Source organism: Cavia porcellus, unplaced genomic scaffold (genome assembly GCF_034190915.1).
Source record: "Cavia porcellus strain 051 isolate PalLab524CR breed Dunkin Hartley unplaced genomic scaffold, mCavPor4.1 scaffold_6, whole genome shotgun sequence".
NCBI classification, from domain to species: domain Eukaryota; kingdom Metazoa; phylum Chordata; class Mammalia; order Rodentia; family Caviidae; genus Cavia; species Cavia porcellus.
In genome coordinates, this window is record NW_026947489.1 from 100168493 (window position 1) to 100193370 (window position 24878).

A 24878-nucleotide genomic window follows, 5' to 3' on the forward strand; every position below is an offset into this window, starting at 1 on the left:
TGACCCATTGCCTTTTCCCCCAGGTCAGATAAGACTCTGGTAAAATGGTTTCCTTTGCAGGACACCTTTGTTGTCAAGGACCATCTGGGTAGATTTCAAAATGATTTTTCCCTTCTCATGCCTGAAGCAGGAGGAGATTTTTCTCTAACCTTCACTGAGAGAACTTGGTAGGGGGGTTGTGGGAGTAAAGTTCACAAAAGGGTGGGGTTCCTCAAAGCCTGGGCTTCCAGGAGTCTCTCAAACTAGTCCACACTCTGCCTCTAGCTATTCATGGACTATCACTTCCCTGTTCCTGTCTGTTCCTGTTTCCTGCAGCTTCTGATCCTGATCAACTGATTCCTGTGGCTCACCTGCCTCTCTGGGTTTTGTTTTGTTTACCTGTGCGAAGAATCAGATATGGTTCGAGTATGTCCCCTAAGGGTTCAGCTTCTGAGTCTGGTCCCCAGTATGGTGCAACCTTTAAGAATGGAGCTGTTTGGGTCTTGTGGGTGCTGCCCCCAGAGGGGAAGATGGTTCCTGGGGGGAATTCCAAGTTATCCTCCTGAGAGGGAGGCCCCTCCCTGCTCTCTAGCTTCCTGTGCTGCACGCTGAGCTCTTCCTCTCAGTGTTCCTGCCCTTGTGATGCCATCTCCCATGAAGCCTTTGCTGGGGCTGAGCTGATGCCAGCCCCGTACCCTTGGACCTCCAGAACTGTGAGCTAAATAAACCTCTTTCCCTAAAAAATTACCTGGTCTCTGGTATTTCGTTATAGTGACATAAAACGGACTAATACACTTGGGGACTTCAATTCTGTGATGGATATAATGTTTGGTTTTTCAATTTTTTTCTTTTCAGGACCTTTATATTCTCATGTCATAGGGTGGGGGGGGGGCTGGGAGTCCTCACCAAATTTTTACAACTCTATCCCAAACAGATAGACCAAGAAATGGAAGCTCAGCATTTTAAATTAAGTAGTCTAGTCTTACACGGTCAGTGGAGTGTGGGGGCTATATTGTCACTAAAATGATAAGATTAAATTGAGATTTCAATTAAGATCTTTACTAGGGCCCAGAAAAGGTGTTATACCTGCACCGGCTGCTTTGGAAAGAGGTCAGCAGGTAGGGATAGAGGTAAGAGTGTGTGCACACTTGTGTGTGTGTTTGTACTGCTGCACGTGAAGAGGTCCGGGGGTGGGGGGTCAGTTGACTTTAGGAAGGGAACAGGCTGAGGATGGTCGCCAGAATCCTTGTTTTCACCATAAAGTCAGTCCTTTCATTGTCAGCAACAATCTACTTCTTAGGCTGATTTCTAAAAGACACGCCTGTTAGATTGGCAGCTTTTTATTAAATACCTAGGGCGTGCCAGGTACTAGGCTAGTGCTGAACAGATACGAAACTACTGCACGCACTTACCCTGAGCTCACAACTCTGTGAGGCAAAATGATTACTGAGCAAGCAAGCCCACAACACATCAAGTAATGTTAAACAAAGAAAACTAAAGCAGAAAAACTGAGATTAAGGATCCTGGGGATATTGTTTTGTAAAATCCGATCAGAAATAGAGTCTGATTAAAGTGACATTTGAGCTGAAACCTGAAAGAAGTGAAGGAGCTAGCCACGTAGCAATCTGGGTAAAGATATTCTGAGTAGGGGAAGGAGAAAATGCAGTATTTGAGGCACGCATTTTCAGTAGCAGAGATACAGGCTCATGCATTCTGAGGCTGACTTGAGGCTGTGAAGATAGTGGTCAACCATATTGGACAAAACATGCCAAATCCAGAAGAACCTTGAAAGGCTAGACACGTGGACCGTGCTGAATAATTAGTTCATCAGTACAAAAATCCAAGGTCCGAAACTTTATCCCAAGGAGGTAATTGCTTAAGAACAAGACTTGCCAGGTGTGGTTTAGTGACTGTGGCAGACATGGCAACTTCCTGCAGCCAGTGCCCTGGCCTCTTGAACATGAAAGACATAGGACCTCAGGTGACAGCTATGGGTCATCTGGAGAGATAGTTTTGTACCCAAAGTTAGGGAGGGGAGTCAGGAATTAAGACATGAAACCTGATAAAGGTCAAACAGGTCTCTAAATGTAAGCTCTGAGTCCGGTGCCTACTCAAACTCCTCACACAGATGCAGTGGCAAGTGATCTAACAGTATGTATGAGCTTAAAAATGATATGACCCAGAAAATTGTGATATTGTCCAATGGAAAAGATCAAAAATTTAAGAACACAGTGTTCATAAGGGCAGGGATTTTTGTTGTTGTGCTGCTATTATAGCTATATCATTATAGACTAAAATATACTTCTCCATAGTAGGGCTCACCTATTTATTCACAAATAAATGAAATCAGTGAAAAGGCTTGTGTTTCTAAAATATGCATTGCTAAATTAATTATAACATGAAGAGTTGCGTAAATATTCTATCTGAGGTTACCGTTTCTGTAAATGATAGTCGAACCACACTTTGAATGTAGCTCTAATTGAAAAAGCAGACACGATGGCTTTAAGTGTTTGTGAAACCAGAATTCGGTCCTATGCCATCGACATGGAGGGACACTGCTTTCACATTAAAGGTGCAGGGATCGCATAACCACACAGTGACTTATTGGCGTTTTAAAAAATGACTTAATACATACACAATAAAAGTTCCTTTGGCAGTAAAATGTTATGTATTACCACTAAACAATTCTACCACAAATTTGAAAATGATTTCCAGACCTTTTGAAACAGATGTGGGAACAATGCTAGTTCCCATGCAGGAAAGTATGAGACCAGCTAATGCCAGCAACCAAGTGGCAGGGCCAGAAATTCCAGCGGCAGTCATCCATCAATTTGGAAAACACTTATCAACTGGCCTGTATGCCAGGCCCTGATGAAGCCATGGGAAAGAGATGGCCACAGCTCAGTTTAGGACTCTCAGCACAGTCTTGCAGAGAAAGGAGACTAATGTATCAGTGTGAAGACCAGGGTCAAAAAAGCGAGCCAAATGTTTGAGAGGTCAGAGAGCTGGACCAGAGGTACAGACTCTAGGCGGGATCAATGAAAGATACCAATGTCAGCTAAGAGGAAAGATGGCATTGAAAGGATAAGACCTGGAGGATGATGAATCCGTGAAATGAAAAACCCAGCGTGTGATTTTTGGACGAACCCAGAAAGAATGTTAGGGGAGCAAGGGGTTGATTTCTGTCTTCATCTCTCCCACAGTCGGCCCCTTGGAACTATTAAATACAGCAGAGAGAAGATGACACAGACCTCAGATGGTTTATCCTCACTCACTGCTCTGTGCCTTCCATCAAATCTCTGGTTCCCTCAGTCTTACTTTGCCTGTAAATGGGGATAACAGTGCCCATCTCATGGAAGGGGTCTCATGGGAGATGGAGACATACTCAGATGTTAATAGTTTTCTTTCTTCGTTATCCTTCTCCATATTTTCCATTGCAAAACACAGGTGTGTTTTGTGGCAAGCGTATTGTTGAAGTCTTGTTAGGCTTGTGGTTCCCGGCCTCAGGCCTCGCTTGGGAGGACAGCTAGTCATCTGGGAACTCACTGCTAGGCAAGTACTCTGCCACTGAGCTACAACCCAGCTCTGCTTGTTCTTTTTACTAGTGATTATCACCAGGCAATTTTCAGAAAGAAAACTAAGCATCAGACAAGAGGTATTGACACTGCTTTTAAGATGAGCCCTCCTGATGGTTCCTCCCGCAGCACAGCTCCACAGAGGTATTTCATATCATGTGAGCTCCAGGGCTACAAGGTCCTTCATCCTGATCCATTTATTTTTTTCCATGCAAACTTTTACTGTGCCCTTGTGCCCCCTCAGTGGAACGTTAAACTGTGGCAGGTCTCTAAGTGGAGGTGTGAGCATAGAGCAGAGTGGTCTCCCCATCCAACCTCCTCCTTCCCCCCTGTCCAGCTGCAAAATTTAGCCACCCTAATAGCTCCAAAATGATCTCTACAAGGAATGATCAATGAATAAAGTGACAAGAAACGCATCTCTATAAATGTTCTGTCCTCCCAAATTAACTTTTACTCCCCATTTCCTGCCAATAGTTGTTTCTTCTTTGCACACACACACACAGCTATTATAGCATCGAGTGGGCTGTTCTTCTGTGAAGGTCTCCTCACTGTACATCACAGGTAAGATGGTATTTCCCTGCAATATACAGGCTAGGCACCCACTCTCTAAGGAATAAATACCTAGATTCTTCTACAGGCTGTTTGTGATTTAGCAGGACACAAAGCTTACGAGGGGTGAGAAGTTCTGATGCTGACCTTGCCCATTAACACTAGGACCACATCCTATTCATACATCTCTATATGCTCAGAACATAGGACCATACGCTTTCATATACCTGGTAAACAATGCATTAACTCATTTCGACAAATATTTACTGAGAGGCCACCGTACATTACACAGTGTCTGTTGTCACAAATCCAGTGGTGAACGACAGACATTGCTTTTCCCTACAGCATGGCAAGGCAAAGAAATATTAAATGAGCCTCTGAAGCATCATTATAAAGTATAATGACTACTCCAAAAGAAAAACATTTGAATAAATGAAAGAACATATTTTATGTTTCAACAGTAACTCACTAGAAATGTGTACTCTATAAAAAAATGAAAGGGAGCTCTGTGGGCTCTCTCAGAATGGATTAAGAACTCCATAACAGTAAGGTGTTGCAGTGCACACCTGCATTCCCAGCACTCTGGGAGGCTGAGGCAGGAGGCTCACAAGTTCAGTCATTAAGATCCTATCTCAAAAAAAAAAAAAAAAGAAAGAAAGAAATGTAGCTCAATATGAAGCCCCTGGGTTCAACTCCCAGCAACACAAAGAAAATAAAATCTCAAAGTAAAACCTAATTCCTGTGTTTCTGGATTCCCACTCCAGGATACACCCTGAGATCCCCTTATTAGTTTCCTATCTCAAGGACAGCTCATTTAAACATAAAACCAGCTAACAGTTCTAGTTTGTTCTAAAGGTTCTTGTATTTTGTTCTTCTTTGTTATACATGCTGCTTAAAATCCAAATCTGTTATACGTGAGCAATTGGTTGTATGGATCCAAGTAGGTGGCTTGCTCTGTTCCTCCATAGCTTTTGTTTTATATGCTTGGTCCATCATTTTAGCCTGCTCAAACCCCATGTTGCCCAGTCCTACTCCCAAATCTGTTTTCTTAATTAGCAGGTGCTGCTACCGCGATGGAATGCACATCCTCAGGTGGTTGCAAACATACTGAGAGAAGTCTGTGGGAGAAAAGGGATCATCTTAGCCATACACATCAAAACCACAAACATGTCCACATCTTCCCTGTTTGTAAGCACACATCCAGCAATCCGTTCTAGCAAATGAATTCCAAATAGGAAACTAAAAACAGAAGTTTTATGCCGGAAACTCTTTTTACTCTCTTTCTTATAATAATGACTGGCAGATGAGAAATCTTAATATCTTATAAGGACTAGGAATAAGATAAACTCAGAGAACTCCTGAGGAGGGAAACGTGCAACAGCGTTTTATAATTAGGAAAATGTGTCAAAAACCTTTTCAGGTTCTAACATGTCTCAGAATGCATTTGATGCTAATAAGCAGTGTTAATGGAGGGAACTACAAAACAGTTTTTAAATAGGTGGTTAATAATACAAAAGGACTAGTTATTGAGCTATTTGCTTGTATGGTATTGATTGGGAGTTTCTGAGGCAAATATCACTTTATTAATGAGCTTGTCGCTGGTTGACAGTCCAAACTAGTGGATGCTTACATGCCTTAAATTAAAAATAAAGCCACGGTGTTATGCATCAGCAGTTTGAATTTTAGCACAAATACTGCATTTAAAATTGTATCAAAAAAATAGAAGGGGGACATTAGTCAGGAGGGAAGGAAGAAGAAGAAGAGGTGGGGTGTAAGGGTAGGTAATAGGGGACAGGAATATGATCAAAATACATCTTACACACTGAAATACCCTCCAGAAAGTGTGAAGCCAGCAGGGAGGGTGAGGAGAAGGAGATGGGAGAGGGCAGGGTAAAGGAGGGTCATGTGGATGCACAAATCTGCACAAATGAAACCCACCACTCTATATATCTGACATGCGCTAATGAAAAATTCTGTCAAGTATTTGAGAGCCTGCCTATTCTGTGCCAGGCATATTTGCTGCTCGCCATGGGGAAAGAGAGAAGAAAATCTCTGTCTCCTGGAGCTTAGGGCTCAGTGGCGGGGCAAGTACTACACAAGTCAGCACGCGACATAGAGAGCATGTCTGGAGGCAATAAGCACAATGAACAAACTTTAAGTGAAGGAGCCTAGGGTTTAGCTCAGCGGCCTAAACACCTGCCCCGCAAGTGTGAGGTTGTGAGTTCGATTTCTGGTCCAAAAAAAAACATTAACTGAGGGAGAAGAATAGAGTCCAGGGGAAAAAAATGCATGGTAAAGGTTTAAAGAGAGAGAGAGAGATCAGAGCAGGCCTCCCTTGGAAAACTCATGAGCATTCCTAAAGAGGGCCAGGGAGGCAGTGTGCACTTGGCTGGGCCACCACAGCCCAGGGAGCAGTTGGTTTTGAATTGTAAGGACTGGCAAGTTATTTTTGTGTAGACACTACAGTCTCTGAATTCCTTGTCACTTTCAATTAACTGTGAGTACACCCAGCCGGCATTGGAGAGAGATTCCACATCTCTTCCCTCTTGGCAGCCAACTGTGCCAAGGCTACTGTGCAGGACCCTGAGGCTGGGGCCAGAAGAGGCCCTGGCCCCACCCTGCAGGGGTGGTGGGAGCTGTAACCTTTGCCCTCCCAGGGACCGGAAGCTCATCACTCCTGTCCTCCTTAGAGCTAATGAGATGCAGAGGCAGCGTTAGAGTTTGCTTTTGTGGCACTTGTATTGGTGAGTGGGTAAAGTGTCACTCACTTGGAAGCAAAATATCCCATTCTGAGTCCTTTTTAGAGCTAGGAATATGATTTTTCTCTAGAGTTTAAAAATATCATGATGTCTTGAGTTCAAGCCCAACCTGGGCCACAAAGTAAGTTTAAGGCCTGGCTAAACTTCATAGCAAGACCCAATTATTCAGAGTTGTCATATTTGGAATGAGGGTATTAACCAAAGAGGGATGTATTTTTGTAGATCATTATTGTTTTTATTATGACAGTATTTGTAGTTTCTGATTATCTGCTGATGTTCTAGCAAGTAACTTGTTTCTCCCCCAGCAATGAACTCTAATGTAAAGAATAATTACGAGGACGCACAACTCAATGAGGAGACCACTGCTTCATCTCTGCATCTCCAATTCCCAGACTTGGTGCCCGGCCCAAGTGAGGACCTCAGTATGTGTGGCTGAATGAATGAATGGCTCCAAAGCATTGGCACAGAGAAGACTGGAAGGGGCAGAGATAGGGACTATGCTGCTTAGGAGTAGGAGGGGTAAGGTGGCGGCCTGGGTTATGATTCCTTCCCCATGAAGCTGTGGGACGATGGGAAACAAGTGAAGTGTGTATTTTTTAATGGCACAGGGCAGGGAAGGGGTGAGGACATGAAGTAGAAGAGGAAAACTGGCAGCTGAGTGTGGTGGTGCACACCCAAAATTCCAGCACTCAGAGGAAGAAGCAGGAGGATTGTAAGTTCGAGCCTTGCCTGAGCAACTTGGCCACAACCTGACTCAAAATAAAGTTTAAAAGGAGGGAAGGGACTAAGTCAGTACCAAGGTCTTGGGTTTCATTCCCAGGACCATAAAACAAAAAGGAAAAAAGTTTATCACATACATTAGAGCCTTGAAATGCTGGGCTGCTTTGGTGAATTTAACCTCTTGAAAACTCAGTTTCATCATCTGAAAAATGGGTCTGGCAGCCCCAACTTCACAATGCTGACACAGAAATAAGGAGAATAAAGTATGTAAAGCAGTGGGCACAGGAACTGCTATTGTAAAAAGCCTCAGTGGACCCTCATTTTTTCACTGAATATGTGTACACCAAGAGGCAGGGTAGAGAGAAATTCTTGCAGAGGCCCAGCACTGGACTGCTGGGTTGGAATCCCAGCTTCATCACTTAGAGCTCAGTGGTTTTCTGAAAGTTATATAATTGTTCTGAGCCATAAGTTCCTCAGCTGTGAAAAATAGGATAATAATGCCTACCTCACCATGCTGCTGGGGATTAAGCCAGCTAATGAACGAAAAGCTCTCAGAACAGCATCACGCACCAAGGAAGCGTGAGCTATCATGATCATCATCACTGGGCCTGGGTATTTTCCTGTCTCACCTACTTCCATCCCTCCAGGGTGGGTGGGAACCACAAAGGAACAGATAGAATAGACAGATGTGTTGCGTCATGGCGGAGGACATGGAGTTGGAAGGTTGGTCTCTGTCTCATCACCTTCAGGGTGCCCAGGCCCAAGCCCGCACCAGATTTGATTCCCCTCGAGGCTTCTAACACATAGGATGCAGGCCTCACCCTGACAGCGTCTGATTCAGCAAGTCTGGGTGGGCTCAATTTTACATTTCTAACAAGTTCTCAGGTGGTGCTGATGCCGCTGTAACAAGAAGAGATGTCAAGCTGGGCATGACGGTGCATGCCTAGTATCTCCCACTTGGGAGGGTGAGGCAGGAGGAACCTTAAAATCAATCCCAGCCTAGGGGACTCCGTGAGACACTGTCTCAAAAACTAAAAACAACACAGAAAGCAGAAGTTAGAAGCTCCAAGAGGAGGAGGAAGAGTCAAGAAGCGATATAGCCTTGAAAGTGTCCCAGAAAACACTGAGTTCTGGAAACTACCAGAATGAGCGATTTGCACGTTCACTTATTCAGCAAATATGAACTGGCTCCCTACTGTGAGCAGCGTCTTGTATCCATCTGTCAATTTCAAGGACAAGAATTAAGCTGAGCAGAAACAGTAGGCTGAGAAGACTGACGATAGACTGAATTAAACTGCAGGAGAAGCACCTAGAAAGAAGCAAGGTCTCCACCAGGCCTGACACTAAGCATCACATTGTGTGTGGGGTAGAATGTACTCACACCTAAATACAATTAAGTGTGTGGTGCCTTGTAACACTCGCTGCTGTGTAACCAACATCACTATTGATCTCCAGAACTTTTCTCATCTTCCCCAACTGAGACTGTACTCACTAAACAAGGATTCCCCAGTTCCGCTTGCTCCTGGCCACTACCGTTCCATGTTGTATCCTGTGAACGCCTGACTATGCTAGATAGCTCACGTGAGTGAGGTCGTACAACATTTATCATTTCATGATTGGCTTATTTCACAATCATAATGCCTTTGAGGTTCATCTATGTTGTAGCAAGCATGAAAGTTCTTTTCCTTTTAAGGCTGGGTGCTAAACCCTTTCCATGTAAAACATGTAAAACATACTTTATCCACTGATGAAGTATGGGTTGTTTCCATCTTTCCATTTGGGTTGTTTCCATCTTTCCTGAATAGCAGATTGGTATACAAATACCTGTTCACAATCCTGTTGCCAATTTTTTGGGGGTGTATCCTGCTATAAGCACCATGAAGCTGATCAGTTTTATTCTGCTGACCATTAGGATCACAGCCCCTTCTCCCCACAAACACATTTCCTACTAGACCTTGTCCTCTCCTGCCACTCTGGTGCCCAGTCTCTCTGCCACCACAATGGGATAAATCACCCACATCTCCAAGCAAACTGTCACAGCAAGCTGGAGGGATTCAATGTGAGTGCTGTCATCCTGCAGTGGCGGCAGTGCACCCAGTACTGTGGGGAGGTTAGCAGTCTTGGGGTCAGATGTCCTGATAGAGGGAGCAGGCTGTGTTACTCACAGGCTGCTTGGGTGAGTGACTGAATCTCTCCAGTTTCAACTTCCTTTTATACAGTTGTTGTTTTGAGAATTAAACAGCAATAAACTAAGCTAAACTCAGATAAACTGAGTAAGATAAAGGACTTAAACTGCCTGGCATAAAGTGGAGACTCCAAAGATACTGGCCGCTAGTAATGTTGGTCACTTCTAACGCATGCCAAGGACTTCTTTGCCATTGAAGGACATTATAATGAGCATAGTCTCACTAGGCCAGAAGCCTAGAATCCCAGACAATAGCAGACAAAATTTTTTTTTTTAAATCCTAAGACTCAAAATTACAACTTGGCCCCCATGGATTAAAAGATGACTTCGGAGAGAGAAAGTATGTGGGCACAGAGGCCATTGAGGAATCCATACACCGTCCCAGAGTCTTTAAGAGCTGGCCAGGAGTTTCCCGGATTTGTCCCAAGATTTTTCAAAAGCCAGTTTGCAAAAGCCAGATAAAATGAATTCCAGGACAATGGAAACTGGAAATGAGGAACAGTTACAACCCATCAGGCCGGGCCTCCTCCCTAGACTGCCCCAGTCCTTCTGGGACGTGTTCGGACAACTTGGCAGCCCCTTTCGCTAAGCCTCCGACAGGACACTGTTCCCGCCACTTTCCTTGGAAAGCTGCTCCACAGTGAAATATGACTCACTGTCAGGTCCTGGCCTTTGAGATTCCCTTTCTTCTCTTGACCCACTTTCGTCTAGCTGTGCCCTTTTGTACAAAGGCAAAGGAAGCCTGCCCTGGAGGAGCTTGCTCGGCAGGCACGGACATTCAAAGACCATTACCACCTCTTAAACTCAGCCCTGTTCATTTAGCCAAGCAAAGCATGTGTAATTCTTTTAATCTTCCCTCATAAATCAGTCTCTACGTTCCCTTAATAGTCTTTCTCCAGCGCTTTGAACTCCCTCCAGCCTGGCTGTCCTGAGCTCTTGTTCCGTTTACTCCAGAGAGAATTACCAGTCAATCACACAGCACTCGCACAGGGAGTCCGCAGGACCTTGCCAGGTTCCGGCTCTCACCACGCTGCACCGCCTGCTGCCAAGGGCACCGGGAGCCAGGGAAGAGCAGCGTGATCGGCCAGGGCAAGTAGGCCCTGCCTGGTGCCCAGCTCTGCTCAGACACACTCTCAGCATCCGGTGCTCACTCTGTAAGGGCCATTTGAACAAGGAGTCACCTGCATGACACTCATGCCTCTCCTATTCCACACCTTGCACATGGCTGCTACCTACAGCGAAAGGAGGACCATGGGAGAACCCTGGTGGGGTCTTACCTGGAAGGTACCGGCATGGTCCTCTTCCTTATCACCCTCTCTGTTCTCCTTGAGAGCAATTAACGTGAAGCCTCTGAAGTAGGAGGGCGGGGCAGCGGAAAGCGTCACTGTGAGAGAGAAGAGAGCAATCTCTGAACATAGGAGTCAACTGTGCTGTTTGTGGTCCAGTGGGATAGACTGGAGTTCTCCATCCACATCCCACACCTGCAGGGCACGAGTGGGGCAGAGGACCCTAGAAGGCTCACCTGCAGCTCAGAAAGTCTCCACCCTCTTCATGCTGCTCCCGCTTACATTTAGAACCCATGAAATGCCTGACCTGCTCTGTCACGTGGAAACTCACCAACCGAGGTTGCAGTGAGCCAGCCCTTGGCCGGTAATCCCAATGTGGTACAGTCCCAGGTCTGAAACTCCCATCTCAACAATCACAAACACCTCCATCAGACTGGGCAGAAAGCTACTTATTTCCCCCTAGCATAAACTCCTACTATGCCTTTTGTGGTACAACAGCTATATGTCCTGCAAAGCACATTTCATTTTCTTGTGGAAACTCAGCTAGACCATATTTTCCAGCCTGCCTCACAGTTAGGTCTCCTGGTGTCTGAGTTCTTCCAGTAAGAAGCACAAGCAGACATGACATCCGTGACCTCCAAGCCTGACCCGTACAGACTTTTCCCATGAACCTCTACTCTCGCTGCCATCTCTACCTGTTGAATGTCGGGGACACAGCAGAGGACTCTGATGTCCAGGGAAAGGACAGTGGAGTCACAGACAGAATGATGCTGGGTTTCTGAATAAGTACATGAAGAATCACACACTGACCATATTTATACTTTTTTTTCCATTGAAATCTATTTCCAGGACCTGCTCAGCAATGCAATGATGGTCATCTCTCTCAGTGGTACTCAGTGTCCTGAGACAAGAATCTTTTATTGCAGATTTTTATACTGACTTGCAATTCTCTGTTAACCTGCCTCATACTGGACTGTGAGTTAACACAGGAGAGGGCTGAGTTTGATTCCCTTTATATCCCATCATCAAGCAAATAATAGATGTTCAAATTCCTTCAGATGGATGTAAATTGGGACTTAAGCTACTTTATCGCCTAAATTAAAGTGCTAAGATTCTGGGATTTAGGTATGGGATTGATGTTAGAACTTCAAGGGATCTCAAGTATCCTCTAATCCAGCCTTCCAATTTCATGGATAGAAAGCTAGGAGGACAGAAAATCTCTTTGTGAAAACATACAGCAGTCAACAGATACTCCAAACCATTCAGAGGCTAATAATTTAAGGTCAAAATTGAAGGTTCCCTCTCTATCATTGAGTGCTTTACCAATGGTTTCACATACTAAATATATTCATCATGATGTGGGCCTTTTACAGGTACGGACTCATTATTATTTTTAAAATCTTACAAGTCAATTCATTTAAGTGATATTATGTAATTATGACATGCAACCTACATTTGGGGAGAAGCATTTCGTTCTTCAAATTCCTCCAAGTAGTTTCAATTATGAAAGAAAGCAAAGCACTTTGAAACTCCAAAACTAAAACCACTCTCTTCTCTTAGATACTGTAGTCCATGAGCCACCAACACAATGATATCACAGAGAACTTTAGGACACAGTGATTTGCAAGTATCATCCATGATTGGTCAGTTCAGTCCGCAAAAGTAAAGGAGCATTCTGATTGGCTATTGATGTCTAACTGATGAAACAGTAAGGGAGAAAGATGAGGAAAAAAGCACAGTAAAATAAGAACAGTAAGAAATGTGTGGCTCAGCATTGTCAAGCAGAAAATGGCACTCATGGTTTCAGGAGACAGAACTGGAATCTCTTGAGGGACAAGGACAGCCCAAAGCAGCCTAAGCCAGTGATTGTGAAACTTCTAGTTTTCAAAGCCAGTGGTGGGCATGCATGCCATCAGTGTGCCAACACAGAGGCTGTGCACCATTCTGGAGCAACAGGAACAAAGAACAAAGGACACAGTAAAGGTGCTTCACCTAGATGTCCTCAAACTCCCTGGAACCATTTTAACGCGACCTTGTGCTGCTGTATCTTTGCTTTTGGTGCCCAGCACTGTAGCTCTTTCTGGCGGGCAGTCCCCAGGTCGCTGGAGTCCCTTCTGCTTCATAGTCCCTCCCAGCAGGCAAGGACAGTGCTGAGGGGTCTGCTATGTTTAAAAATGACTCCGCAGAACCAGACTACAACAACAGAGAGCCCTAGCCTGGGGTCACAGCCTTGTCCCTGTCCTGCCTCTCCTACATCCTTTCTTGTTCCTTGGGGAGTACTTCCTTACTAAATCACCCACACCCATAATCCTCATCTGAGGCTTTTATGTTGTGAGTTAAATTTTGTTCTCTGAAAAGTCACAGTAATATGTTGTAATTCCAACCTCTCCAGTGCCTGCAGGTGCAATTTCATTTGGAAGCAGGGTCTTTGCAGATATAATTGATTAAGAAGAGGTCATCATGGATTACAGTGGCCTTAAATCCAATCAGCCTTATCTTCCTAGACACAGAAGGATGGGAGAATGAAGGCCCATTGTTTTAAGCCACTGCCTTGTGATGACAGGCTTGGCCTCTGAGGCAGCCACCCAAGGCCCAGGGGGGGATCCTTGCTCTCCAGCCACTGCCTTTAAGTTAGAGCTTGGACTCCCCAACCTGAAGGGAAGTCCCCCGGATCCTGCCTCTGCAGCTCCACCAGCCACACCCCATTTCCCAAACACTGTGATCGTCCTGGGATTCACTCACGGGCAGTTTTCTGAAAACCCCACCAGCTCATCTTGCTGCATTTTCTCACGTGTTCGGCTTCCTCCATGCTTGGAAAACATCTTCAGAATAAGCTATATTTTCACTTTTGGCACAATGTTTCTCTGACTTCTCCATAAAGACCAGGTGCTCTTTTTCTCAGATCCTATTACAATAAAAGCACCTACAGGCCTCCCCAGGTCAGGCACTGCAACTCATTGTGGGCTAAGGAGCTCCTGGTAGGACCAGCTCCTAGGTCTCGGCGGGGCTCCCCTCTGGTGGGTCCCAAGATGCCTAAGAAAGATGATGTGCTGGTACAAGGGTGCCAGCCAGAGCTAGAAACCAGACCCCTTCCTTGCTTCCGGGGACAGCTGATCCTAAAGGAGTTACCACAGCCATCCATACCAAGCCCCACTCCAAACAAAACACTTGACACATGAGGCCATAAAGGTAGCTAAGGCAGCATCTCCGTGGGAAGGGGCAGCTGCCACCGAGGCTGCTGGCCTCTCCCCACCCGGCCCCCAGAACACTAAAAGAGGGAGGTGTGTGGTGTGGGATGAGGGTCCTAAATCCCGTAAAGAAGTGAAGAAGCTTTTTTGGTCTTTGCAACTGCAGACGAGATCATGGAGAAATTAAAAAAGGAAGCCCAAAATAATAACAGTAAAGAGAAAAAGTTAAAACTTCACCTTGAGGATTGAGGGCTGTTGGGTTTGTTTTTGAGACAACGTCTGTCTGTGTAGCCTGCTGGCCTCAAACTCCTGCTTCTCTTGCCTTGGCCTCCTAAGTGCTGGGACTACAGGCTTGCACCACCACAGTTTGAGGAACTTTCTGATTGCTTACGATGAAGAAGTTGTTAAGTAGGAAAACATTCTTAAATACTGTGCGCAGAAGAACATAGACGAATTAGGGATGTGTGTCTGTGCTTAATTTTTAAATAATAAGACTAAAAAATAAAAAAAGATTAAAAGTACTACACATTCATAATGAGTTCTAAAAATCCCTGACCCCAAACAGCCTGGAACTTGTTATTGATTTCCTGGCTTTACAACATAACAGCTGGAAAAGATATGGAGGATGGCCTGACTTAACCCTTTGCCTTCTGAGCTAGAGCTTCTGATATCCGGAAGTTGAGACTCAAGATCACACCAAGCAAGATGACAAGTAGAACCCAGGTGCCTTGCCTCTTCATTGAAGGCATTTATCCTGATTATTAGCTAATATAGCTACACTGATATATTAAACATTCTGTGTAAATGTAAAAATGGTTTTAAATCTCGTAGGAACTCTATTGGACACTTTGTGAAAAAAGCAAATAAAAATAATCAAAACCTGTAACTTATTTTTGAGAAGGCGTTGAATTTTCTTCCTCCTCACCAGTACCTTGCAGTCATCAGATTCTAGGTATGATTCTCTGAAGATATTTGAAAGAATAAAGAGGACCTAGAAGCTATTTTCTGTATTTGTAAAAGCCTGTATCTATATTAAACCCAAAATAGTTAGTAAGTGTAATTTTTTTTTTTACATAAAAGCCTGTATAGTTAACACAACCACACTGAACCTCAAAGTATTGGTATGAAGTAGAAATAGACTAATCTGTATAAGGTCCTTAAAGTCTCCTTAGGCATTAGGTGTGTATTAATATTGGCAATGCTCTTTGGTGTTCCTGTGTTTGTTCACAAATGTATAAGTACTTCAAGGGCAAGAATCATATCTGGTTAGTATAGGGTTGATGCACAACTGAATTTAACTGAATAGTCTTCATGGACTAAAGAGTCAATGTTAAAAATGTCAGTGCTCCTTGACCTGATCTATAGATTTAGTGCAGTCTAAATGAGTTTCATTGTGTGTATGTGTGTGTGTATGTGTGTGTATCATGTTGACAAACCGATTCTAAAATTTATATGGAAATGCAAAGAGCCAAGAGTATCTTGGGAAAGATGTAACAAATGAAAAGCTTATTTTATTAGATATCAAGACTTACATAGCTACAGAAATTCAGCCAGAGTGCTATAGCATAGCCTAGAAAGGAAAAATGGACCAGTTGAAAAATGTAGCAGGATCCAGACAAGTTCTACCAGTATATGGAGATTTTTGTTGTTGTTGTTTTTGAGACAGGGTCTCACTGTGTAGTTCACACTGGCTTTGAACTCGCTGTGTAAACCAGTTTGGCCTTGAACTCGCAGCAACCCTCCTGCTTCAGTCTCCCTAGCGCTGATTACACGTGTGCACTACCACCGCTAGCTGGGGATCTGATTTATGATAACAAGTGTACCAGAGCCACAAGGAAAAATATTTTCAATAAATGCAGCTTGGACAACTGAATAGCCAGATAGAAAAAAGGTGGATGCAAGCCCTTACCTCACAGCATACACAAAATAAGATCGTAGAGCTAAATGTGAAAGTAAAGCCATAAAGTTTTTAAGAGGTAGCATAACATAAAATGTGAATGACCTTGGAGCAGAAAAAAACTTGTTAAACAGGATACAAAAAAGGACTGACCATAAAGTACGAGATATAGAAAGGAAGCGATACCACACTTTTGCTCATCAAAAGACATGATTAAGAGTAAGAAAGCAAGTCGTGGTATGAAAAAGATCATCCCAATCATATAAGTACCAGCTGACTCCTATCCAGAATCGTATTGATCTTCAGATCAATAAGAAAAAGACATTTCAATACAAAAAGATAATCCAAATGACCCATTAACACTTCACAAAAGTAGATGCTACAGCTCTTAACCTCATTGGTGAAAAATAAAAATTAAATCCACAGTAAAATATGACTGCATATCCCCCAGACTGACTAAATTTAAAAGCATTAACAACATTGAATACTGGAACTTTCAAACATGATTGATGTAACGAAAATTAGCAATTTTTTGCTGGCAAGTCCATTGGCAGTATTCACTGTAATTGAACATACACCTACCTTATGACCTAGCAATGTCACACCTATCGCAGCAGGATGGCATACATGTGTGCACAGAAGGCATTTACGAATGTTCACAGGGACACTACTTGTCCCAGCTGGAAACACTCCCGTGGCCATCAGCGGTCCAGCGAATGTACTCATTGTGACATCTGCATGTAACCAATGTCCACTGGTGTATGCAAATTGCCTAGAAAAGACACTGCTACACACAACATGGATGAAGATCACACAGATAATCCCCAGGGAAGAGGACAGGCTCAAAAGAATGCAAATGGGGGCTGGGGATTTAGCTCAGCGGCATAAGCGCCTGCCTTGCAAGCAGGCAGTCGTGAGTCGATCCCTGGTACCGATAAAATATGAAAAAGACCAAAAAAAAAAAAAAAAAAAGAATGCAAATGGCATGGCTGCATCAATATATTTACATGACAGTCAAAAACAGGCATGGGGCTCTATGGGGCTGGAAGTCAAGGTAGTAGACCAGCAGGAAAGGGAGGCACTGGATTTGGGGGACAGGAGAGATGCTACTGGAGCACTTGTTGAAGACTATTATTATTGCTGTTGTTGTTATAGTACTGGGGATTGAACCCAGGCCTCTTGCATGGAGCCACATCCCAGCTTTTAAAAAAAAAATTTATTTATTTATTTATTTTTTGTACCAGGGATTGAGTTTACAAACTTGCGCTTGCCAGGCAGGCACTTGTATTGTTGAGCTAAACTCCTGGCCCAAAAATTAAAATTTTATTTACTTAGGGAGACTAAAATCACTAATTGCCCAGGCTAGGCTCAAACTTTTAATCTTCCTGCCTCAGCCTCCCAAAGTGCCGAGATTACAGCTGTGTGCCACCACTCCTGGATATATTTTATTTTTTGACTTGGATTCTGTTATGGGGGGTAGATTCAATATGTAATCAGTAATCTCTATGATTTGTGAACTCTTCTATCAATTAGATTTTGCTAAAGATTATTAAAATATTTCTGAATGATAAATAACCATCTCCTTATAAATTTATACAGTACATTTAAAGGGTTAGTCATACACTCAGCTTCCCAGAATACTGCATATCTGTAGGTTCTAGAAAACTCAGGCTGTACTCCAATTTATTAAATACAACACCCAAGATGGCGCCTCTGGACATTGAGTTCAGTGTGGGCTTTCCGTTCATAATTATCACTAGTGATGAGGTGATTACATAGTAGAAATTGAAGTTAGACAGGAGGCTCTTTCTCTCCAGAGAACTCCATTATGTGACTTCTGAAAGACACAAATGTATATCATATTCTGTGTCCTGGTAACAACTGAAGATGACTGACGGGCCATAAATAATACAATCTTCTCTCTAATGACTCCTCCCAAGTGCCTCCCAGGAGAGGCCATTAAGAAATAAAATTTTTAAAAAAAGTAAAAAAAGGAAAGAAAAACTCAAGAAAAATGCTTACAAAGGATTTTTTAAAAAAGAAGACAGAAAGGCTATTTAGAGTCATCCCATGAGCACCCACAGGGAAGTGGTTAAGAGCAAAGATTTAAGATTAAATTCCCAGTGCTACCACTTATTAGTTATGTGACCTCCAGCAAGTTATTGGACTTTCCCATTTCCTCATTTTTAAAAAGAAATTAATGATATTGCCTTTCTACGTAGGAACAGCAAATGGATTAAACAGATATTGAGAGTATTGCCTGGCCCTTGTAAGTGCAAGAATTTGTAAAGCACAAGTGCTGGTGGTGGGAGTGGTTGGAATACTGGGATGAAGATGGTGAGTGTGATGGAAAAGACCAGGATGATGAAGACTAGAAAGCTGTCCTGGGGAAGATGGTTGAATCTCCACAGAACCGAGCAAAGCCCACTGGGAAGATTGTGACTGAATTCATTGTCTTTGGGGACAATTTTTACAGGGCCAGGTCATGGGGAAATTTGAGTAATTTTTTTTTTTTTACAATAAATGGAGTGCGTGTGTGTGTGTGTGTGTGTGTGTGTGTGTGTTCTGAAGCAAGGCCTCACTATGTAGTTCAGGCTGGCCTTGAACTACACATCTTGGACTGGCCTCAAACTCAAAGCAATCCTGCCTCAGCTTCCTGAGTGCTAAGATTACAGGCAGTGTCACCAGACCCGACTTAGCATATTTCTCTCTTAACACATAATTAATACTCAACACACACTTGCTGAATTAATGCATGAACAGTGTTTTCATGCATTAACAGTTTTCAATGAGGTTGCTCATATCTGCTCTGGTCTCTTCTCCAAAGTCTCCTGGGGGGTTTACCTTGTATACTATGGTCACTTTTCCCCCAGTTCTGGGGATTCAACTCAGGGCCTTGTGTTTCCTAGCCAAGCACTTGATCATTGAGCTACATCTGCAGCCCTGTCCTTTTGTGTACAGAGCATCTGCTCTGCTATTCCAATGCCACATTCCTGGAGAGAAAAGACATGGCTTCTACTTCCTAGGAACACAGAGTCTGGTCTGAAGCTGGGAGAAACAAAATCAACAGATGTTGTTTAGTGCACGCGATGGCTGTAATAGGTATATGAACAATACGCTCTGGGATCCCCGAAGAGAGAACATCTGAGTCTACCTGAGCGAGGTAGAGGGGGCTTTAAGGAGGCAGCATTTGAACCTCAAGGCGAGTGTTAACCAAGGATTTTCCAGTGGACAGCAGGAGCCACAAGTAGAGGGAAAGGCATGGTGAGCTACCTCAGCCCTAGAAATAGGACTCATCCTCGTGAAAGTGTCCTAAGAGGATCGATAAGGAAGACAAGCATAGGGCAGGTGGATGAAGGCCTTTTATGCCCTGCTCAGAAGTGTGGGTGTTACCCTGGAGGAGCTGAGGTGGTACTGAAGGGTCTGAGCTAGAGGCCTTCCTGCTCAGACAGAATCAGATCTTAAGACTGAAGGTTGAGGGTTATTGCCCTTCTTTCAAAGCCATCTCAGGGGCAGGGCCAGCCTGGCCTGCCTTGTTTATGTGAACACTAGTATTTCACACTGGGCTTGACCTCAAATTCTCACCCAATGTGGAGTTCTCATCCAAGGGTACATTTATCATATGAAAAGCCAGCCCTGCCTAATTCCCAGATAGCTTTCTGGATCCTTCAAATGTTAGTGTGTCAACAATCTAGCAAAACCTTGGACAAAGTGCTACTTACCCGATTTATCGTCTATGCTTATTACCTTCGTTGCATGCATCTTGTCCAGTTTTGGAGGACCACCTGGATGATTCTCCTTAGAAGAAGAACAGTTGTCTCCATTTTGGTTAAACTTGGCCCTATTTCCATGCACTGATATATGCAGAGCTGGCTAGGACATTCCTTCAATTGGCTTTAAGCAATGCAAATGGGTCTAGCGGAGGCGCGCTGAAGTGTAGTCTTTGAAGCAAGATGACAGGTCAGCGTTGCCCTGCCCTCAGCTCCCAAGAAGTGTGTGTGAGCCGGTGGAGAGCTATGCTGTTGAAAGAGGCCATGAAGTCTGTTGAAAGAGGCTGTGATGTCTCAGGGCATAAAAACTTGCACATCAAACCTGAAGCACTGACCTCGAAACATTAGACACTGCCTTGATTTGTTTTATGCAGATCATTTTTTCTGCATCTGTCTCTCTCTCTCTCTCTCAGCATATTGCAGAGGTGATTTCAGGCTCTTACCTACCCAGCTCATGATGCTCATATACTTCCCTCTGTAACTACAGTCACTCATTCCTGAGCTACTGCCCTCTTTATGAATTAATAAAACCTGGTTCGGCCCTGGGTCGAGGCCTTTCTTCTGGTTAGCCATGGTACTAGTTGGACTTAGGAACCCTGTGGCTCCCCACAACTACAAATATGTATATATCTTAGTGTCTGTTCTTACCATAGGTTGCTCTGGCAGATTGGAATTCATTTTTTGGAATTCCCATAATCTTTCCATGGTATTACAAATGTAAACTTCACAGAACTGCAGTGAGGTCCAGGAATTGTTTTCTATTTCCAGTTCCGTAACCTTCCCCACTCAGCACCTTGGGTTTCAGACTCAGAACCCCAACCTCAATATGAAGGTCTTAGTCAGGTCCTACCTCCATCCCCTGGTCAGGCTCTGCCACCCACCCAAGGTGTGGAACTGATGTGTCCAGTCTTCCTGCTACAATGTCAATCATAATGAATTTGTGTCTCAGCCTATACTGTGAGGTTATAAATACCAGTGGAGCATTAATTAAGTCACAGGGCTCTCCTCCTCCATTCTACACAACTTGGAGAGTTCAGTGGACTGTAACTCACATGCTTCACTAAGAAATTGGCACAGGAATTGAACTCACCCAGCCAGGATCAAGCAGAAGTCTTACTGGTGATTGACTGGCAACTGGGAAGGAAGGACCAATGGCTCCACAGTGAGCAAGTATATATGGGGAGAGTATTGGACCATGCTGCTTCCCTGAATGTCCTTCTTGTCCAGCCAGTGATGAAATTTCTCCCATTCCAAATTAAAGAGCATGTATATTTAAAATTGAAAGGGCAATCTTTCTACAACGCAAGTAGCTAAAGGCCAGGGTTCATATTTCCTTCTGTTTATTACATGTAACATTGGGCGAAGTAGTTAACTTCCTTTTGTCTCACTTTCTTTCCCTCTAAATCAGCAGTAATATTATTTACCTCATGTTGGTAACTAATGAATGTATAAGAGAAAGCATATAAAAATGTATGCTAAATCAATAAAATATTAAAAAGCAAACCTGTCTCCTCTATGAAATAAGGATCTTAATTATCATCTCATGGATTTGTTATGAGGATTAAAGGAGATAATGAATATGAAGCACATTGCAGCAGCTCAATAACAGTTCATTCTTTTCCCCATGTGTTACATCATTGCATGGTCGCTTGGAGCAGATGGAAGAGTCCTGAGCTGTACAGTGCGTGGATGGAAGGGAAGAAGGATTGCAGGGTTGGCACCTGAGCATTGTCCAAAGACCTGTGTTGACAAAGCCTTAGTCCTCAGCTTGTGGCACTACTGGAAGATTGGGGGATGCTTCAGAAGGTGGGACCTAGTGGAAGGAAGTTAGCTTACTGGAATTGGGGCCTTCAAGGAGATGGGCCCATTCCTCTCCCTCTCCCTCTCCCTCTAGCCTCATCCTCTCCCTCTCACTCTCCCTCTCCCTCTCCCTCTCTCCCTCTTCCTCTCCCTCTCCTCTCTCTCTCTCCTCTCTCTCTTTCTCTCTCTCTCTGATTTCTCTTACACCATGAGGTAAGCAGATCTCCTTGGCTACATGCTATCCTGTTGCTCCAAAGCAACAGGGCCAAGATATCATGGACTGAAACCTCTAAAACTATGAGCCAAGACATACCTTTCCTCCTCTTAAGTTGCCTGTCTCAGGTGTTTTGTCACAATTGTAGAAAGCTAACTAATACAAATGGCAAGATACTCCTGGGGAAGTTGCAATGTGTCAGGCGATATGGATGAGGGCAGGATGCTCAGGAAGACCACAGCAGCTTCCCTATTATGACCACTTGATAACTGGGGGTTGCCAATCACACTTGCCTCCTGAAACATCAAGTCACCAAAGTGACTGTACCTTGACCCAGTCTGTTGGGAGTCGTTGAAACTGGAAATTGAACACACATACAGAGCTGCAGCATGGCCCAGCTGATCTGAGAGCAAAGAGTTGCCTTAAGAGGCAAGATAAGGTCACAGCTGAGGATACCTGGCTCCAACTCCAATTAGCTAAATGAAGAATGTAGCTGCAGGCATTCCACTTCTGTACTGAGATGCAACATGGAGATCTTCGCCTAAGATACTTCTCCTAAATTAACATAAGATATTTCTCCTAAATTAAACATAATTTGTTACTTGGCAAAGTCCTTGAACCACTCCCAAGCTCTTTTCAGTTTCCTGCGGTTTTCACTCTAACCCCTTCCTTGAATACCAAATAAATATGGGCCATCCAGAGATATTCTTGGTCTTAGTCATCAGAGGTCTCAAACTCTGTAGAGGCTTCTGGTCCTTCTGGAGCCCTAAAATCATACCATGTATCTCATTTATTTTAAGCATTAGATGTATACTCGTTTGGGAGATTGGAGATCCAGGCCAGGTCCCCGATACAGTCTATCTCTGGACTCGATTCTCGGGGCATGTGATGGAATCTAGACAATCAGAGCGCTTCAGTAGGATACTTCCACTAGCCGTGAGAAAGAAAAGAGCTTTTCTTTTGGTCACAGAACTAGCCAAGAGGCTTTTCATTGAAGGTTTGGCAGTCATGCTCCCTGCCATTTGGAGAATGTAGTAAGGAAAAATAAGGACAACATATAGAAACACAGCCAAGAGATAAAGTTTGGATGGAGAAAGACAGAGGAGGTGGAGGGGAGGAATGGAAAAAGAATAGAGAGGAAGACATAGGGTGTGGGAGGGTGCGAGACCTCATGACCCTGTTTGTGTTCCTAGATCCATCTCCATTTAAAGCCAGTCCAGCCCTGGACTTTGCAAATATGGGAATCAATACATTCCCTAATTTGCTTTCCTTGGTTTGACTGTTTCTGTCACTTGTAGTGAAGAGTCTGGATTACTTTGAAACAAAGAAACAAATAATTCTGCCTAGACTGTAGGAATCAACAGCAGGCAAAGGAAATGTATTTACAACTGCACTGAGGTGGCTGTCCAGGAGGTGATGGCTCCTGTGTGAACATCATCAGGATGACAGCAGGTTGCTAACTTCGAAACAATATCACTACAATGCCAGCTCAAGAGGGAGGCTCTAAGAGATGTCTGAAGAGCTCTGTCCTAGGCTCTGACCTGCTTGACAATCTGATGGACTTCCTTGATAAAGACTCATTAGGCCTGGTTATAAAAATGTGGACAATCCCAAATTGGATTATGTGTATATGTCACTTGGGGACAGAATCCAGATTCTGTGAGTGGTTGGCAGCTACAGAGCTGACCCAAATCATGCCGGAATAAGTTGAATGGGGAATTATGTCAACTCTTATGGTCAAGGTCCAGTTACACTAGCACAGGTCAATGTTGGTAATGAATTTATAAAAAGAAAAGGCTCTGAGTTCTGAAGAATCAGTCTAAAATTGGGTGGTCCCCATGGTTTGAGGATATTTGCAAAGGCAGCACATCACACAGAGCGAACCACTTTCCACCAAGCTAGGAAGCAGAGGAAAACTAAGGTTCCAGAGTCCCCCTCAAAGTATGCCCCCAATAACCCACAAGGTCCTGCCTCCTAAAGACCCACACCATCTCTAAAAAGCACCACCTTGAAGCAGTGTCCTAGGGGGATGATGGAAGAATCAGGCATTGTAGGCAGAAGAGAGGCCACTACAGCTGTTTATCCACAAACACTACAAAAGCTGACATATGGCCAAGGAGAGACCTTATTACATCTGATTCCATAGGTGGGAACCTGGACAGATGTGTGGAAGTTCCACAGGGCACTGACTTTGGCAGCAGAAAAGTACAACAAGGTTAGACCCAGTCTTGCAGTCACCAGTGTGTGAGTGTCCCCAACTAAAAAGAGCTTATGATTCTGTCTCTCCCCAGCCTCCCTGCCAAGGCAACACAAACACCACAGTTGTTCTGGTGTGGGTTCCACTGGCCACTGCACAGGCATCCCTGGGTACCAGGACAAGGCTGTGGAGTGACCAGGGGCTGAGGGTGCAAGGCGTGGAAGAGTGAGACGGCCTGGGGCAGGTGCTGATTGTGGCTGGGAACACATTCTTTTTTATCACCATCTTGCGTTAAAAGAAAGAATGTGGATTCCTGGAATCCAGCCCTTTGCTGGAATCCAGGAAACTTTTGTCTGTTGGTTTAAAGCTCTCTGAGTGATTCTAGCACATAACCAGGTTTGGCAACCACAGCAAATGGTTAGGGGAAATTCACTTTAATAATTTGTGTCTCAGTTTGATGGGTCTGCAGTCCTTCTGCCCTGCTTCTCCATAGCCTCCCTGGCACCGACTAAGTTTGGTGGTTCCTTTCCTCTACCCTTTGCCTGCTGTTGTTCTGCTGGTCACCTCGGCACCATCAATGTTGGGGCATCTCACCAGACACACCAGCTCTCTGTCTCTGTCTCTGTCTCTGTCTCTGTCTCTGTCTCTGTCTCTCTCTGTCTCTCTCTGTCTCTCTCTGTCTCTGTCTCTCTCTGTCTCTCTCTCTCTGTCTCTGTCTCTCTCTGTCTCTCTGTCTCTCTCTCTCTCTCTCTGTGTCTC

At 44.1% G+C, this 24878-nt stretch overlaps 1 protein-coding gene across 1 annotated transcript in view; it reads right to left on the bottom strand.

Moving 5' to 3' along the window:
- The window catches only part of Spon1 (spondin 1), a 273648-nt gene that overhangs the window by 240302 nt on the left and 8468 nt on the right, over positions 1–24878 (bottom strand). The window contains exon 2 of the mRNA XM_003465713.5: positions 11045–11151. Coding sequence (XP_003465761.1) covers positions 11045–11151 — 107 coding nt within the window. The remainder of the gene's footprint in view (positions 1–11044; positions 11152–24878) is intronic.